Source organism: Hydra vulgaris, chromosome 06 (assembly GCF_038396675.1).
Source record: "Hydra vulgaris chromosome 06, alternate assembly HydraT2T_AEP".
Lineage (NCBI taxonomy): Eukaryota > Metazoa > Cnidaria > Hydrozoa > Anthoathecata > Hydridae > Hydra > Hydra vulgaris.
In genome coordinates this window covers 39,521,652-39,540,000 of record NC_088925.1, presented here as the reverse complement: position 1 = coordinate 39,540,000, position 18,349 = coordinate 39,521,652, and the positions used below count along the sequence as shown (strand labels likewise).

The window sequence follows — 18,349 nt, the reverse complement described above, 5'->3', positions numbered from 1 at the left end:
AGAAGATTTAACTTATTTTTATTTTCAATTTATTTTTGAAAACAAATTAGTTCTAAGTAAGAGCAAAAATTTCTTTAACGTCAATATATTATAACGTCATATTTAACGTCAATATATTTACTTAACTTTAATTAATAGCCAAGAGAAAACACGTATCGGGGACAAAATAATTATTTGTCCCCATACAATAAAGAGTTCAAAATATTTTTTTAAATATTCATTTAGTAATAAGTTTTAAACAACCTCCTTTTACTTTTAATTTACTCAGAAAACTTACTTCATCTAGCGGTACTATATAACTATCCTACCACTTGGTTGGTACCTAGGCACGTTGACAGCTATAAAAAAATGTTTATAGCTGTCATAACGCCCGCAATAGTTTTGAACTTGAACTTAACAGTCTTTTTTTTTAATCATTTGAAAAGCATTTGCGCAATCAAAAGCTTGATAGATTTAATTGACATTTCCTGTATTTAATTACAAATTTTTCAATTACAGTAGTTGCTCATGGTAACAATTGTGGTATGGTGTAATTTACGTGTTTTTTTTCTTTATACAGTAATATTGCAACAATAACAAAAATTGACGGTTCTTTGAAAGGCCTCTAGTGTTAATAAGTTTAAATTTTTGTATTAGTATATTTTATACAATTTATTGGAGTTTCTTCTTGTTTGTTTACTGATTTTACAACTTTTTCAATTTATATCAGTTAAAACCATTTTTCATATATATATAAATTATACATTAAATGTATAATATATATAATATCCATTATTTATATTTATACATTAATAATGTGTATATATGAGTATATACATTATTATATATTATACATTATATATATATATATATATATATATATATATATATATATATATATATATATATATATATATATATATATATATATATATATATACATACATAATGTACGTGCTTGCATACATAGCGTATGTAATATATTTCATAATTTAATTAATATCTATATATTTTTATCTGTTAATACTATTAAATTTATTTTTATAATAATAAAACATATAAAAATAATATACAGTTTCCGCCTCTAAACGAACTAAAACAAATAAGTCGTAAATACATAAAGTAAATAAAATAAAGTAGCAAAATCAACTTTTTATTACTTTCCCTTTTATTAACTTCAGTAACACATAAAACGGGAGACAGAAATAGTTGAAAGATGAAATTCAGAATAGTGTCAAATATACTAAAAAGACCAAATGTCGCAAAAAAAAGGAATAGTGTCGCAAATGAATTTAATGAATAGCGCCGAAAACAAAAAAAAGGAATAGTGTCGCAAATAGTAAAAACGGAATAATATCCCAAACAGTTAATTTCAGCAATTGCTTACTTTTTTTGCTTAGGGGTCGTCCATAAAGTACGTACGCTTTTTTTTCGTCTACCCCTCCCCCGCCCGATTTTGCAATACGCGTTTTTGAGTACCCTCCACCTCCCTAAACGTACCTATGCTTTTAACCTATTTATCTAACATTTTATAATATTTTTTTTAATTTAGTGTCTCCTATCTTTTATAATTGACCCACTGCCCTCCCATCTCATATACGCCATTTGCAGACCCTCATCTTCCCCTCCGAGCGTACGTACTTTATGAACGATCCCTTATCTTTATAGCATACGACTTTCCCAGAAAAAAAAAAAGAAAACAAAGAATAACAAAAGAAAAGATTGCTGCTCAATGCCAAACCCTCAGTCGATGTAGCAGCACTCCCTTACAGGTCAGGCTATTTGATAGTCGATGTATGTACTGAAGCCCCCGGCAGCAGGCTATTTTAGTATGACACCAGACATGCAATGTAAATGCAGATTTATAGTTATTATTATTTTTTATTTTTGTTACTATTCATTCAACTCCTTTAGGACATTATTCCTTTTTACTACTTTTGACACTATTCATTGAACTTATTTGCAACACTATTCCTTTTTTTTGTTTTCGACACTATTTATTAAATTCATTTGTGATACTATTCTTTTTTTTGTTTTCGACACTATTCATTAATTTAAATTGCGACACTATTCCTTTTTGTTTTGTTTTCGGCACTATTCATTAAACTTCTTTGCGACATTATTCCTTATTCTGTTATTTGACAATCAATAATGCGACATTTTGCGACACTATTCTTTCTTTACATTTTTGACAATAAAATTTGCGACAATTAAAATTTTGCGACACTATTCCGCCACACCCATAAAACTCCGAGTAGCAACTATTTATTATAAATATTAGCATTAAGCTAATTCCTGGTACAGCGGGTAACGAGTATAATATATATATATATATATATATATAATATATATATATATATATATATATATATATATATATATATATATATATATATATATATATATATATATATATATATATATATATATATATATATATATACATATACGAATGATAATTTATATGATTATATATAATGAATGATAATTTATGATTATTATATCTGGTTTTGCACCTACTTTTTTACAAGAAATCTTCAGTAAACTAACTCTGATCAAGTACTCTTTAAGAGCTACGAGACAAAGTTTTTGTAACAGCTGTCTCTTTTTTTCAATTGAAACGAATCTGAAAAAGGAAGGGAATTACGATAACCTGGTCATTATTCAGTTTGTTGCTAAAACAAGTTCGTATTAAATAATTCAAAATTATTGTTTATGATTTTTTCAAAGTTGTATTTCGAAACCCGTGTCGTCGGCCCTGGTTAATAGATTCTACAGTTTTGAATATTATTTTTTTGTAACTTGGTAAGTAATAAAAGCAACCTAATAAAGTTATTTATTAGATTTAACAATGTGCATTAGTAAAACGTAAATCCTTTTTAAGAAAGACGACTTTTACTTATTAATTGTCTTTTTAAGTTTAAATTCGATAGTTTATGGGCGAAATATATACTCTTCTTATCCATCATACTGTCGGTTAAAAATCGGAAAAGGGGAAAAAAGAAAAAGACGGACAAATATGATATTTTTTCTGTAAGTAAACCGACCTTTTATAAAATTAATCAGTTTTAATATTAAAGATATTTCGATTATAAATAAACTATAATCTACATAACAAGTAAACAAGTAAAGTATAATCTACGTATAAAACTTGTATAAAAAAAATAATCTGTAATTATTGCGATTAGTTGAGCTAAAGAAAAAGTAACAACCGGTGACGTAGTTTCTGTTTATAGGACGATATTAGACGTAAATATAAGAGTGCTTTTATTTATTTTGATTCAAAAATTTTATTCAAATAACATAATTTTTTGTTGTGTTTTTTGAATTATTAAATATTACATTTTTCTATTAGTTTATATACCAAACTCATAAGGTGCGAAGAAAGCAATTATACTAATACTGATGCACACAAAAACCCAAAATGGAAAACATTGAAATAGAAGATATAAGTGAAGATGAACATTTTAGCTACTTTAGCGAACTTCCAGATGAAATAATTATAAAAATATTTTCATACTTGTCACCATACACTGATATTAAACATTCAAAACTTGTAAATCGTAAATGGAATAGAATTATATCAACAAACGAGTCCCACAATAAAAAAATGTTTTACGAAAGTCTTTATAATGGAAACATAAAATGGCAAATACATAAGCAGTCTTCCTGTAACATAATAGATACTCTAGTACCAGGTACTTGGTCAGGAAAAACAAGACGATCAAAAGTGCAGTTGCCCAACATAAACATACCTTTCCCAAGATTCTCTCATTCTGCAGTTGTACTTGGTCGGTATTTGTATTTATTTTGTGGTTCAACTTCAGAATCAAATTTTAGTTCAAGTACTTATAATGATTTGCATAGATTAGATTTATCAATGCGAACATGGCAAAAAGTTAAAACAGAAGGATTAATGCCTGCTCCAAGAGAATGTTGTAGCATGGTAGCATACAAACAAAAATCTTCTAAACACCTTTATAGAACTTTACCTTATCTTGGAAAACTTATTATATTTGGCGGCTGGTGTCAACCTCCACGAAATAGAGTGATTATTGGTCCTAGATTTTTTGATGATACACAAATATTTCATGTGCATGAATCAAGATGGCAAAGACTAAACCTTAAATGCTCACCAACTTCAAGAGCTGGACATAGTGCATCAGTTATTCAAGATAAAATGGTATTGTTTGGTGGATCTCAAAGAATAAATAGGTTTGTTTTAACTTTTTTTTAAATAATATACTGGTTTTCACTAAATGAAAATTCTTTAAACCAGTTTTACTTCTGTAAAATATATTTGAAAAAATTTTAAATTATTATTAGTTGTATTAGCTAATACTTTACTAATATTTTAAAAATATAAGTATAGTTAGAAATATATTTAAACATAAAAGAGTTGATACATTTTCCAATAGTAATAATAGTGTAAGTTTTCCAATAAAAGTTAAACTACTTTCTATTATTATTGAAGTACTTTTATTGTTTAAGTTTAAGAATTCTTATATTTAGAAATTTTAAAAGTATTAAAAATTCAATAGTAATAAAAAATCAACTTAAGTTTTAAAATAATTAATACTTAGTTTAATGATCAATTTAAAAAAGTCAAGATGTAGAAGTATTAAGACCACTTTTATCATATACTTTCAGATTTTATTATTGAAATAAATTAATATTATGTAATTTAAGATTATTTTTTCCTTGTAACAGACTATTGTACCTTGTTACAACATTATTGTACAATGTTAAACACCTTTTCTTAGAAAAAATAGTTTAAATGTAATGGCAAGACTAATAAGAAATTAAAAAGAAAATAATTGTAATAATTAAAAAGAAGGCAATAAGAACAAGTATATTAAACAGTTTCAGTTTTGCATTAACAATTAGACAAAGTATTACATTTATAAGTAGACAAAACAGGCATTGCCTAGGGCTCACAAGCATCTAAGGGTCCCCTTGGTCTCCCAAGGTGCTTGTGAGCCTAACAGTATAATTTTTTTTTTTGGGGTAAATTTTTAATTAATTTTTATGTATTTCAAAAAAATATTCAAATCATAAACTAGTTTGAAATTTTTTCATGAACTTATTAAACGCTTTCACATTTTTATAGGATATGAATTATTATTTTAAAAATATTTAAAAAAAAAAAAAGCAAATTAAAGCAACAATAACAAAACTTTCGAAAATGGATTCATTTTTCACTAAAATGATGAAAAATATTACTGGAAAATCAAGTGTGGTTAAAGATTACTTACAGAGTGTCTGCCAGATCAGAAAAATCAGGGAAAGCAGGGAAAAGTCAGGGAATTCAGATATCTGCAAAAAAATCAGGGGGTTATCAGAGAAATTAGGTTAAATTTTAGAAAAGTCAGGGAGAAATCAGGGAAAATGGCTCTTCATCAAACTTAAATAACTTAAATAAGTTGTATATGGTACTTGTGATATAAAAGTTTATTTGGCAGATAGTTTTATGAACTTCTCTTGATAAATGGATGGTTAAGCGCCAAACCAGCCTAAACAACAAAGTTGAAAAAAATTAGTTTATATTAAAAAATGATTTATGTAGGGTTTCTTTGCAAACACCAAAATACTATAATTAAAATTTTTAAGTGCACTGAACTGCAATTACTTTTAATTTTTTCAGTTTAGTGGCTTTTGTGAAAGACTTTTAAACTTTGTGTCAAATTATCTCATTTCAACATATTCGTTGTATAGGCTGGTTTGGCGCTAAGCCATCCATATTTAATGTGGGTTGTATTACTGTTTATATTTTTGCAGCTGAAGACCATTTTTCTAAACGAATCTAGGTCAAATTTTGTGAAGTTGAGTTTGGATAACTTTAAATTAAATCAGGGAAAACAGGTAGATGGGAAAACAGGGAAATATTAGGGAAAAGTCAGGGAAATCCACCTTAAAATATTGGCAGACACCCTGACTTAGCTGAGATTTGAAATTAAGATGATTTATTAAACTGCACACATTTGAAGTTTCTGCTGCTTCAAGTGAGATTAAAACAGTTAAAATTTTAACATTAATTCAATCAGAGGAGCTATTAAAAAATAGGAATTCCTATCAAATTCATTAGTCAGAAGTCAAACAAAAAATTGAAAATAAGAATACTGCCCCATTGTGTCAAAATAATTAACAGATTAAATGACGTATGTTTGTAGACTCGTTTGAGTGAAAACGAAATTGGTTACTCTATTAACCCATTTATTATTACCTATTTACTCCATTCACTGTTGGGGCTGTTTTTTGTTTTACATATTGAATTCAAAGACTGGGAAAATGTATCAGTTGCACTGAAATATCATAAAAACTCTGCAGAACGTAGAAGCAGTTGCCTGACATATTTCACTCGGCATGCATAATATTGCCTTTCAAACCAACTACTAAATCAAATTGTAAATGAGAGAAGCATAAAGTCTTGAAAAGAGTTGTTGCTTGTGTTTCAAATAAAAATTATGGCTCCCACGATAATGGTAACTTCATAGGTCTGCTTGACCACAATTTGACATAATCTTAGATTCATTTAGACACATTGAAAATTATGGAAATTAGGAATTAATGGAAGCTTTCGGCAAGACTTCATATCTGTCAAAGTCAACATTTAAAGAGATGGTCCATTTAATGAGGAAAAATTGTTGCAGTCAATCATCCATGATGTAAAATCTTCTGGTTGCTTTGGAATTTTTAGTTGATTGTACAACTGATATGTTACAATAACTCACATAAATAAGCTTAGCAATATATTGAAGTTTATGGTTATGCAGAAAATGATTACAAATATAAATTCTTATGCAATATTATTATTACAAGTTTTTTGCTGCTTCTACAAAACAAAGATTTTGAAGTTATTATCTAAAATGTGATGCAATGCAAATAAAAAGTCAATTACCACAATGAAATACCATTATCATGATATTTTGAACTCATTGAATTTAATATGTGAGAATCATTGCTTCTGAAAGTTACAGTTTTTTTCATTGTTGCATGATAAAAAATACATCATTGTAAAATGTTATTTATGATGAATTAATTTGCATAGTTATGTATACATAATCTGAATTAATTTAGTGTGAAAAAAGAGCTAACATGTTCAATTTGTTGTTGGTCAGATTTTAAAAAATATATATTTCAAGAAAATAACGAAAGAATTTTTGAAATTATCATGTAACATAAGTTAATAAAAACATGATAAAGTTTTATTTTTTCTAAAATTTAGTTAAAAAACTTAAATTTTTCAATAATATTGTAAAAGAGTATTAAATGTTACGTTTTTACATTTAAAGTTTTGAATAACAATGCTTAATTAAAGCACATTTTAATTTTGAGTTTGTGTAATGTATGTTAAAACTACACGCATTTACCAAAGCTCTGGCACTTTTTTGTAAAGTTTTTGTTGCTTACAAAATGAGTTGTTTACAAAGAAAATTGTTTTTCATAAGAATTCCCTAAGAAATTTTAAAACTTTATATATCAATAAGTTTTGATAAATTAAATAAAAGTTATTTAAACAAAAGGTTAACAAAATTAAAAAAAGTGAAAAAAAAAGGAAAGAAACCGCAAGTATCAACTCAAAAAGAAAACTTCTACAATAACAGTGAACTTTTCTACCATTATGAATGTTAAAACAAAAAGACAATTACTCAAAAAAATAAAAAAAACATTGCCTCAAAATCCCGCAAAACGTTACGAAGTCCTAGTCATGTTGCTGAATCAGTCGTTCAACAAAGAAACTACTCTCTCAATAAGTAGCATTAATAATTCAGCTTTATCTGATGCGATACTACCAGGGACGTGGTGTGGATCAAACTTGGACTTTCTTAATTACGAGGTGAGCTCTCAACCACTACACCACTACCGCATAAGCAGGTTTGAGGATTAAGCAGGTTTTGTGAACTTCAACCAATAAACGTTCAATCTCTTGCAAAGTTGCCACCAACATATGGGTTTGTACTTACTACAAAAACATGCAATTTCCTTTGGATTCCTTAGTAAAAGTTAATCATTTACTATTGGCTAATGTTATAACTAGGAAGGACATGTCTCAAAATTTTGTTTTTAAGGACTTATTAAATGATTTATTCTTCAACAAATGCAGCAAATACAAAGATCCAGCAGTTCTTGACCACCATTGAGCCACTAATATTTAAAACAAGTTGGTACCAATGGCAAAAACCAGATAAAAAGCGTTATGCTGTAATTAAAAAAGTTAAAAAGTTTGGAAGTGGTAAAAAGTTGATTACTCACATTATGAGTATGAGAGAATGATTCACAACTCATGCAAGTATTTGTAAGCGACCAGGGTTATATTTGACTGGGGCTAGGTTTGATAAAATATAGTTAGGGACAGGGCCAGGTTTGTAACCGGGGCTACATAAACATTTATACATCCTAAATTATATTTTTTTATTCAAAATTCATGTTATATTTTGTATATATTTGCTTATATAAACATTATTATGATCAACATGATCATCATAATCATTATTACCATCATCATCATCATCACATCATCATCATCATCATCATCACATCATCATCATCATCATCATCATCATCATCATCATCATCATCATCATCATCATCATCAGGGTTTAGTCTTCCTCTTCTATGCTGTTTCTCTAATATAAACAATCTAGAGCATTTTTTTTTGTTAACTAAAGCTCATTTATACAATATGTAAGGCACTCTCTTCAAGTTTTCTTACTTTGGCCACTACTATTTTCTCCTGAAGCTGCTACCTTTCTACATGCTGATACCTAATTTACTTTAATCTTTTCTAACAAATGTTGTTTGATACAAAATATATTTCTAATCTGTCTAAGATTATGCCTCATTTTCTTGTCTTGCTAGAGTCACACCACACATCCTTCTGATCATTTTCTCTTTCGGCAAATACTACACCATATAAATACTAAAGTTTATATAAATATGAATATATTATGGATATAAACATATATGTTTGTTATTTATATAAATAGCAAACACATATGTTTATATCCATAATATGTATGCATAAAGTGCAAATGTAAAAAAGTCCTGTCTGATGTTAAGCTCTGTTATTTTCAGTTTACTTAATCTTGTATTTTATCTCAGATTTTAGGTTCTAGAGACTTTTGGTTATTCTTTAACAGTGTCATTAACTAAAGTAAGTCTAACATTTAATCTCTAATTCATGGGTCTGATTTTTTTACTTAAATTAAGCAGAGCTATTTACAAAGAAATCATACTCTAATTTGGCTCTTGAATCTAATGGCCATAGTTTTCTTGCCAGCTAAACAGATCACTCTTGCTTCCAATGCTAAAGTTAATTCTCAGTTAAACACTTCTACAGTTTGCACTCCAGACAAGATTTCCATCATAGTCTTAAAAAAGTGTTCTCCAGAACTCTCTTCAATTTTAAAAAGTGCTAAATAAGTGGTTCCAATTTTTCAAAACTCTAGAAAATACTTTGACCTCATCAACTAACCTACAATTAGTCTTCACTCTGTTATTAGTTTCATTATTTAAAAGTTTTAAGATAATTAAATTATTTCTTTCTAACTGCAGTATTAAAGTTATTCTTGAAGGCCTACACTCTTCTTTATTTCAAGTAACTTTAAGGGTATCACAAGGTTTAATTTTTGTTCCTGTATTATTTCTTATCTATAATAACAATCTTCATGAAAATTTTACATCTTAAGTGGTTCTATTTGCTGAAAACTCAACTTTATACTCATGTCTTGACAAAAAATCTTCACTTTTTGATTGCTTAGAACAAGCAGCCGATTTTTAATCTCATCTCTCTTCTGTAACAGCCTAAGGCTTGCAGTGGCTTATGGATTTAAATTCTGTACTTAAAGTCCACAATTTTTGTTAACAACAAATTTCATTTACTGCAAATAAGTATTGCAATAATGTTAGCATTCCTATATTGATGAGTAACAACCCTCTTACTCTCAGACAAAATCTGAAAGCAATGTAAATAGATCTGCTTTATCTGCCAAACTTGAGCCACTCTCCTATTGTTGTAAGGTTGTGTTTTTTTCTTTTTTCTACAAATACTATCATGGTCAAAGAGTTTCTTTTTTTTCCGTGCATGTTAAAAAAATCTTATAACTCTTACCCATCTTCGTGTTTTCCTTTTTTATACAACCTACAACTTTTTAAGTCTTCAGTTAACAGTTTCCTAGTATTTTAACTTATTCTCTATTTTAAACTCATAACTTATTAGTGGTTGCTTGTAATCTTTTTGGAAGTAAATTAAAGTGTAAAAATATATAAATATATGCCAGCAATTTGGCTAAAAAATCTTAAAACACTATTTTAACCATTAAACCATAAAAAATCTTAAAAAACACAAAGACCTCCTTACTTGCTAATTTGAATAAGTTTTTTTTTTTCCAACATTTTCGCTTCCAACAAGGTTGCGAGCAACCACTATTTGGTAGTTACTGGAAGAAAAGATAAGGTATATAAAGTAAGGTAACAATGGTATATAAAGTATAACAAGGTATATAAAGTAAGATAACGACTTAAAAGGTTGCAAATTATATGAATCAGGAAAGCAAGATGAAAGAATTTCAAAGAAGTTATGTTTGAGGAAAAAAACTAAACAAGTAAGAGTTTTTGGAGCACTTGGGAAAAGTTGCAGAAAAAGGATGAAACAATTGATTGATGAATAATACAAGAATGAGTTTTAGTAGATGGCACAAGAAACACTAGCTCTTGTGCCATCTACCAGTACCCATTATAGTAATTGTAGAAAAAAGAAAGAGAAGCAACATTACAATGATGTGATAATGGTTGGAGGTTGGCTGCAAGAGCAGGTCCAAGTATGTTTACAATGCGTTTTTGCGCCTTGTCTTAAAAAATAGGGCATCATTAGAAGATCCGCCCCAGATATGGCAACAATATTCCATACAAGGACCGATTTGAGATTTATAGAGATAAAGAATAGAATCCGGAGTAAGAAAGTGTTGAGCACGATAAAGAGGTTCAATTTTAATATGGTTTCCAAGAAAGATCAAAAGTAAGAGTTAATCCTAGAAGATGAAGGGTAGATGACTCATTGAGTGCATCACCGTATTATATTCTTATATATAAGTATAGCAAAAGGTAAAACCGTGGAATATGGTGTATTATATGTCCCAAATAAAAATACAAAGTCAAGGTCAATTAGCCCAAAGGTCTTTAAGATTTTCTTGAGATTTTGAGTCTTGGGCAACACTTCAACGCAACTGGCAAGCGTGCTTGGCAAGAGCTTTAATAATATGTGAACAAGTGCATCCAAATATTTAAATGGTTTGTCTCATCAAAACCTGTTTACTGTAGTCAAACATGGTTTTCAGGCACAGCACTTAGTCCAATATTGACTGCAAGTATTGAACAATTAGCAACTTTTTTTTGCAATATTTTTGGTGCAACACACATATTTAGTGCAAGCTAGTTTTTTATTGTTGGTGAAACCTTAGAAATTGATATTGTGTTAGTTAAAACATCCCAGAAGATTTTTGTTATCACCATTTTTCTAGATTTGTTTTGCTGATATTTTTGAATCAATATTTCTCCCAGTTTGCTACTAAAAACTTAATTTGATCTGTCACCTCTTTTTTTTTTTTTTTTCATAAAACACAGGCATTCCAAATACTTATGTCTAATAAATGAAAAAATATTTTTTTTGTAAAAAACAACTGGCTAGTAAATAACCAGGGTTAAAACTTGACTGGGGCTGGGTTTAATAAAACATAACCGGAGTCAGGTTTGTGATTGGGGCTGCATAAACATTTATACATCTTAAAGTTTATTTTTTTTATTCGAAATTCATGTTATATTTTATATATATGCCTGTATACTTATATGTAAACATCATCATAATTATCATCATCATCATCATCCTCATCATCATCATCATTATCATCATCATCAAGCTTTAGCCTTCCCCTTTTATGCATCTTTAAATTTCAAGCATCTTCTTTCCTTAACTAAAGCTCATTCATAAAATATGTAACTCACTCTCTCCAAGTTTTTTTTTTACATTTATCATTTACTATAATTTTTATAAATTTCTTCTAAAGTTCACTATATGCTGATAACCAAATCACTTCTCTGACAAATGTTGTTCAATACAACATTTTTTCCTAATCTCTGTCCAAAACTATGTTCCTCCTTTTCTTATCTTGTTATAGTCATGCAAATACCATCTTGTAGTTGGCCATATAAGAAGAAACTGACTGGTTGAAGACAAATCTAATTAAAATATTTAAAAAAGCTAAAAACTCTATTTAGTGATATTTTTACTTAATCGTTAGCTTAAAAACTAATGAAGTAATTGTTTTTAAAAGTCAGTCTGATTTTTAGTAATCTATTTTATATATATATATATATATATATATATATATATATATATATATATATATATATATATATATATATATATATATATATATATATATATACATATATATATATATGTATAAATATACACCTATAGTATCACTTACAGGGACAGATTTTACAAAAAAACAAACACTTACAGGACATTAGCATTATTTGGGACATTTTAGTGTACCCGTTACTTTTTTGTCCCTGTAAGCATTGTTTTTTTGTAAAAAAAAATGTCCTCATTAGCAACTTTTATAGACAACGAAAAGTACATACATCGACTATCAAATAGTCTGACTCGCAACAGAGTGCTGCTACATCGACTGAGGGTTTGGTTTGGGTCAGCATCAAGTTCAGGCTTAGCGTTAGGGTTAAGGCAAGGTTTAAATATGGTTATATTACTGTAATTAATCGTTTTTGTGAATAGATGAAAATAAAAATCAAATATAATATATAATAAATAAATAAAAATAACAAAAACAAACATAAGAAACATATTTTTATAATAAAAAAATAAATTTAAATATCTATAAATAAAGATAAAAATATAATAGAAATTAAAAAAGAATTATATTTATGATAAAAATAGTATAAAAAAATTATGCATAACAGGAACAAAAAAAACATGTTCCTGTAAATGCCGACAAGGAGTATATATACATGTGTGTATGTATATGTATGTATGTATATATATATATATATATATATATATATATATATATATATATATATATATATATATATATACATATATATATATATATATATATATATATATATATATATATATATATATATATATATATATATATATAAACTATAGCATATTTATATGTATATATATATGTGTAATAAAAATTTTCATAGAATATTAATTTTTTTTTAAATTTGTTTTCACAAGACTTAATGATGTATGGGTGTTTTGTTTGGTAACTCTCACATGGAGTTGTCCTCCGATTCAAAGTAAAAAGCCAGCAGAAAGATTTGGCCATTCTCAAGTATGAATAATTTTAGTTTTATTTAGTTATTTGAAAAAATAAAAACTGAAAAAAGTGCTGGGAAAAAATGATAAAGAACAAAAAAATAAAAAATGATAAAGAACAAGGTTGTAATCTCATAATAATAATAGAATGCAATTAAAAGCTTCATTTTAGTTCACATTAAATGATACCACAATACTTATCATTGGCGGATGTGGTGGTGATGCAAACACGGTAAGATAAAATGCTTTTAATGCAACAAAAATCTTTTAAAACATAAATTATATTTATATTAATTTATTAAATATTAATGACTATTTTAAATAAATTATTTCCTTTTTTTTTTTTTTTTTTTTTTATAAATTTTATGAATAATTTTTTTTTTTTAAATCCTTTTAGTTATTTGGGGATGTATGGTTGTTAAATGTAACAACTTGGTGCTGGTCACAAGTTAAAGTAAACAATGCTTTTAGTGAAGCACCTGATTTGTGGTGCCATGCTTCAGTTATGATTAATGGCGATATAATAACATTTAGTGAAGAAAAAGAGTGTCCTTATTGCAAGCTTCCTATTCAAACCTATAATGTTCCAAGAGATCCTCCTTTAGGTATGAATTTATCATTTTATTAAAATTTATTTGACAGAAGAGATATTAAATAAAGATATAATGTTGAAGGTGATATGATATAAAAGAAAATTATTCGTTAAACATGTATGAAATCTCTAAAAAAAAGTTTTTAAAACACTATTTTTTAATAATTTCACATATTTAGGGAGGAGTTCAAGTATTAGTAAGTAACTATTATCACACTTTAGTTACACTGACAAAAATAAAATTGTTTGTGAAATTAGTGGTATAACTTATTTATTGCATCTACATTAAGTCATGCAAGCATAACTTAAAGTAGATGGTATTTTTACACTTAACTTGTCATTGTGGACGCAAGGCCAAAATTTTAGAAATTTGAATATCTAATGCCAACTGTATATTTTAATTTAAAATTTTATTTAAAAGTTAATTGTTTCGTCTATGGTATTAATACAGTTGCATCCATAGAATATTTTTGTTACATCCATAGAATATTTTTATTGCATCCATAGAATATTTTTATTGCATCCATAGAAACAACATTTTCACAGGGCCTGTGAGTTATGTTGTTAGTTAATAGTTATGTGGTTAGTTATAAGTTATGAGTTATTTTAAACGGGGATATGAGTTTGAGTCTATTAATTTTTGAGTTCTGCTTATATAATGATATTGGTGTCAGTATCACTATACAAGCATTTGGTTCTATTAAAGAAAGTGAAAATTTATTGTCTTAGTAATTTTTATTATTTTCTATTTGTTCTCATGTGTAGTAAGTTTTTTTGTGCAAAATTTCAAAAGTCATCATAGCCAATAAAGCAAACATTTCTTTAGTAATTATATCTCAAAAATGAGATATAATTACTGGGTATCAAGACAAGTTTCTGGCTTATTTCACATGTAAATATTGCCAGAAAGCTATTAAAGAATAGACCTTTGCAGCTTGCCCATAAAATAGTGCTTTGTGTAGTAAAATTTCAATAATTTTGATCTATAGTTTAAGGAGTTACAATTACCAAAGTTCTCACATATATCAATGTATTATAGTAACATGTTTTCTAATTTAATACCAAACATGTAAACAATTTTTGCTTTCAAAAGTTTTCTGCTTCTTAATGAGTTTTCGAAGCTGCTGAATAAGAGAGAAAACAGTGTTGAGCAATTTTGTTGCAGCTTTTTATGGATCAGTTTTAGGACTAAATAATCACAAAGCTGAAAATGAAGTGTAGTCCTCTGCACTCATTTTGACAAACCCAAAAAAAATGTAGGGCTTAATCAGAGACACAGAGCAAATGTTTTCCTCAAGATATATTGGACTATGAACATTGTTATTAAAGACAGTGTAACAAAGCATGGTAGTTGACTACATTTGGATGCTTTTTTGAGAAACCAGTTGCAATACACACACATACAGCACTAGGCAACATTTATTTCTGAAACATTTGAGTGATTTTTTATTGTCTTTGTCTATTTATCATGCAAGTAATTTTTTTTTTTATCAGACCAAATGAACAAATAAAAAGATGTTTTTTTTTGTTTTTGTTTTGTCACAATAAATTCAACATTTTTCTGGACTGGTCATGAAATTAATATTTGTGCTGAATATAATATTTCCTAATCATAGGGTTCCCCCTCAAAGCCCTACCCCACTGCCCTAAATTGGAAGGTGTGGGATAGACTAGCCTTGGTTCTGCTTTGCATCATGATAAATGCATATTTTATATTTTCTTATCAAAGGGCTTAAAATAAATACCCAAGACTCAAGGGAGGAAACTAAACATTGTCCATTATTTATTATCAATATGTTTAGTTGCCCCCCTCAGAAATTAAACTTATCCATAATATTATATTTGAATAAGAAAATGGGATAAAATTATGGATACCCATTCAAACACAAATGTTAAAACATAGGCATTATACATATAAAACTTTTTCAAATTTTGTGTATCATTTAATGTTAACAATTTTTCAGTAAATTAGTGAAAATATTTATTGGTAATAAAGTTTTGTTTGTTTGTTATTGCTAGTATTATTGTTGCAGTTATTGATACCTGATTATATATATTGACTTGGTAGCTAATTATATGTTAGGTTTAAAATTCAATGATTTTTCCAGTCTTTAGTTAGGCTTTTCCTAGCTAAGTAAAGTATAAACTACAGCCAGTTTTTCTCCGCGTTATTTTTTAAACTAAAAAATTATTTTAATTAACTTATAATGTTGACTAAAGTGAAAACAAATTTGAAAAATAAAAAAATGAAATTTAGAAGTTTTTAATTTCAACTATAGTTTGTCTTTTGAAAAGTAATTTTCTGACGTAACAGCTAAACAGCTATGTCAAGTCATCAATATTTTTTTTAAGTGTTTGATATGGTGTTAAGGTGTGTTTTTATTTTTTTATTCAAATTAAAAAAATCAGTGAGCTGCAAATAATCTTGTATGCAGTTTAAACACAATTTGATATTTTTTTGATAGTAAAGAAGATGTCTTTAAGTATTTAGCTAGTGTAAACAGTGTATGCTCAGTAAACACATTATATGCTATTGTCATCAAACTAGTTTTTGCAATAACTAAAGAAATCAATGATTCAAGTCAATAAATTGAAATTCCCATTAAAGTATCACTCTCAACATCACTCATTTAAGTATTACTTTCGGAGATTACTCATTAAAGTATCACTCTCTGAGATCTTGACATGATGAGAGTACCAACTTAGATACTTTGTATGATAGGCGGTATAGTATGTTGCCATTATGGTTTCATTATATTTTGTTGCCCAATGCTGTTACTTGTGTGTGGCAATGTTTAGAGCATCAACGCTCAAAATAACGACCAATCAACAATCAATGATCGTTGACTTTTGGAAAAATTGATACTTTGAGCTCCCAAAATTAATTATGGTCCATCAAATTCGATCGCCCTCTTTTGCAAATCAAATTTTATAATAAAAAGAATTTTACCATTTAAAAACGAATCTTAAAGTTATTAAATTAGCATTAAAATTTAAAATTGCTTATAATTGCCAAATTACACATAGTTTTAAAACCTTGACAATCTTTAGTTCACAATAAAAACGATAATAAAAAAAAGTGCAAAATTTTGATCGGGAAATTATTTGATTATCTACTTTTCAATTTTTTAGCATTTCTGCCAATCAGTGCTGATCAGCCACCTTCAAATAAATATTTCATGCACTGGAGCATGCTCAAATACTGAGTATATTAAAATAAATTTTAATTTATTTTAAAATACATAGTATTTATGTATTTTTAAACACCTTTGAGCATTGATGGTTGGCATTTTTTTGCAAATCAAAAAAGTTTTTTTGAAAACTTCTTGAAATAATTTTTTATTGTTATTTTTTTAACAGCTCTTTTGCATTTTGATCTGTCTGTTACAGATTTTACTTTTTTGAGCACCTAACTTTTCTTTCAATTCTTAAATCATATATTATTTTTGATGTCCATTATACTCTGACCCTTGATGCATCTGTTGCCTCAATCCTATTATTACTACATAAAGTCTTACAGTTTTAAGTATCAATGATACCATGTTTATGATAGCACACTTTCTGTTTTACCATTTTAGACTTTTTTAACTCCTCTATCTCACTTTTTCATCCCTTGACTGATTTTTATTTTTTATGTCTAACTCATATTTATCCAAAGATAATGCTCATGTTAATTTTGGCAGGTGTCTCTTTTTACTCCCAGCTAATATCATCATTTTATATTTTCATACCTAGCTAATATCAATATTTAGTACTTTTACACCCAACTAATATTAGTATTTAGTATTTTTACACCCAGCTAACATCAATATTTAGTATTTTTACACCCAGCTAATTTCAATATTTAGTATTTTTACACTCAACTAGTATTTTGTATGTTTTAGTATTTTTCACTCAGCTAATATTAGTATTTAGTATTTTACTTTATTTCTATTTTAAATTATAGATTGCTATAGCGAAACATTTTTTATAAGTTTTAGAGTAAAATGGCGAAACAATATTTATAAGTTTTAAGTTATACAGTACTATAGCGAAACAATTTTTAATTTAGATAGTGATGTGAATTGCTCCTGTGGTCGTATTCGTAATGGAAATTTGCCTTCTATATCTAGACGTCATCTGCAAGTGTATATTCTTAATTGCAAGGATGTATTAAATAAATCTGTATGCACATGGGCTGATTATAAGTACCTTTCTCCTTCACCATTGAGCAGAAAGTTATTTACAGCATGTACTGGTATTAATGAAGTATTACTGTTTGGTGGACTTATAAATGATTGTGTTGATTCAAACAAGCTAGACAACTGCGTAATGATTTTGTCTGCAAATATGTGACTTTTGGTTTCTTAAAAAATATTTTTTACATTATTATGAAATATTATTTACAATAACATGAAATATTGCGGTAGTGGTGTAGTGGTAGAGCG

The 18,349-nt window shown here is 27.5% G+C and overlaps 1 protein-coding gene and 1 long non-coding RNA gene across 3 annotated transcripts in view; one reads left to right on the top strand and one right to left on the bottom strand.

Annotated features, from left to right (window-relative positions):
• Positions 1-410, bottom strand: part of LOC136081841 (uncharacterized) — a 14,529-nt gene extending 14,119 nt beyond the window's left edge. The window contains exon 1 of the long non-coding RNA XR_010639179.1: positions 278-410. This is a non-coding gene — a long non-coding RNA (uncharacterized LOC136081841). The remainder of the gene's footprint in view (positions 1-277) is intronic.
• A 2,694-nt stretch (positions 411-3,104) lies between these two features.
• LOC100202784 (F-box only protein 42) lies at positions 3,105-18,298 on the top strand. 2 transcript variants are annotated; one of them, XM_065800104.1, is made up of 6 exons: positions 3,105-3,228; positions 3,335-4,194; positions 13,250-13,346; positions 13,503-13,562; positions 13,728-13,935; positions 17,974-18,298. In XM_065800104.1, the coding sequence occupies exons 2-6, from the start codon at positions 3,404-3,406 to the stop codon at positions 18,255-18,257; spliced, it is 1,440 nt and encodes a 479-aa protein (XP_065656176.1). In that variant the 5' UTR covers positions 3,105-3,228; positions 3,335-3,403; the 3' UTR covers positions 18,258-18,298. The 2 variants fall into 2 exon arrangements, with proteins under 2 accessions (XP_065656176.1, XP_065656175.1); XM_065800103.1 differs by lacking the exon at positions 3,105-3,228 and having other exon boundaries at positions 3,265-4,194.
• The last annotated feature ends 51 nt before the right edge of the window (positions 18,299-18,349 follow it).

Excerpts from the sequence above, each read along its gene's own strand:
- LOC100202784 (XM_065800104.1), top strand. The coding sequence starts at position 3,404 with ATGGAAAACATTGAAATAGAAGATATAAGTGAAGATGAACATTTTAGC. Across the intron at positions 4,195-13,249 it reads GGATCTCAAAGAATAAATAG|ACTTAATGATGTATGGGTGT; the intron begins GTTTGTTTTAAC and ends TGTTTTCACAAG. Across the intron at positions 13,563-13,727 it reads GTGGTGGTGATGCAAACACG|TTATTTGGGGATGTATGGTT; the intron begins GTAAGATAAAAT and ends AAATCCTTTTAG.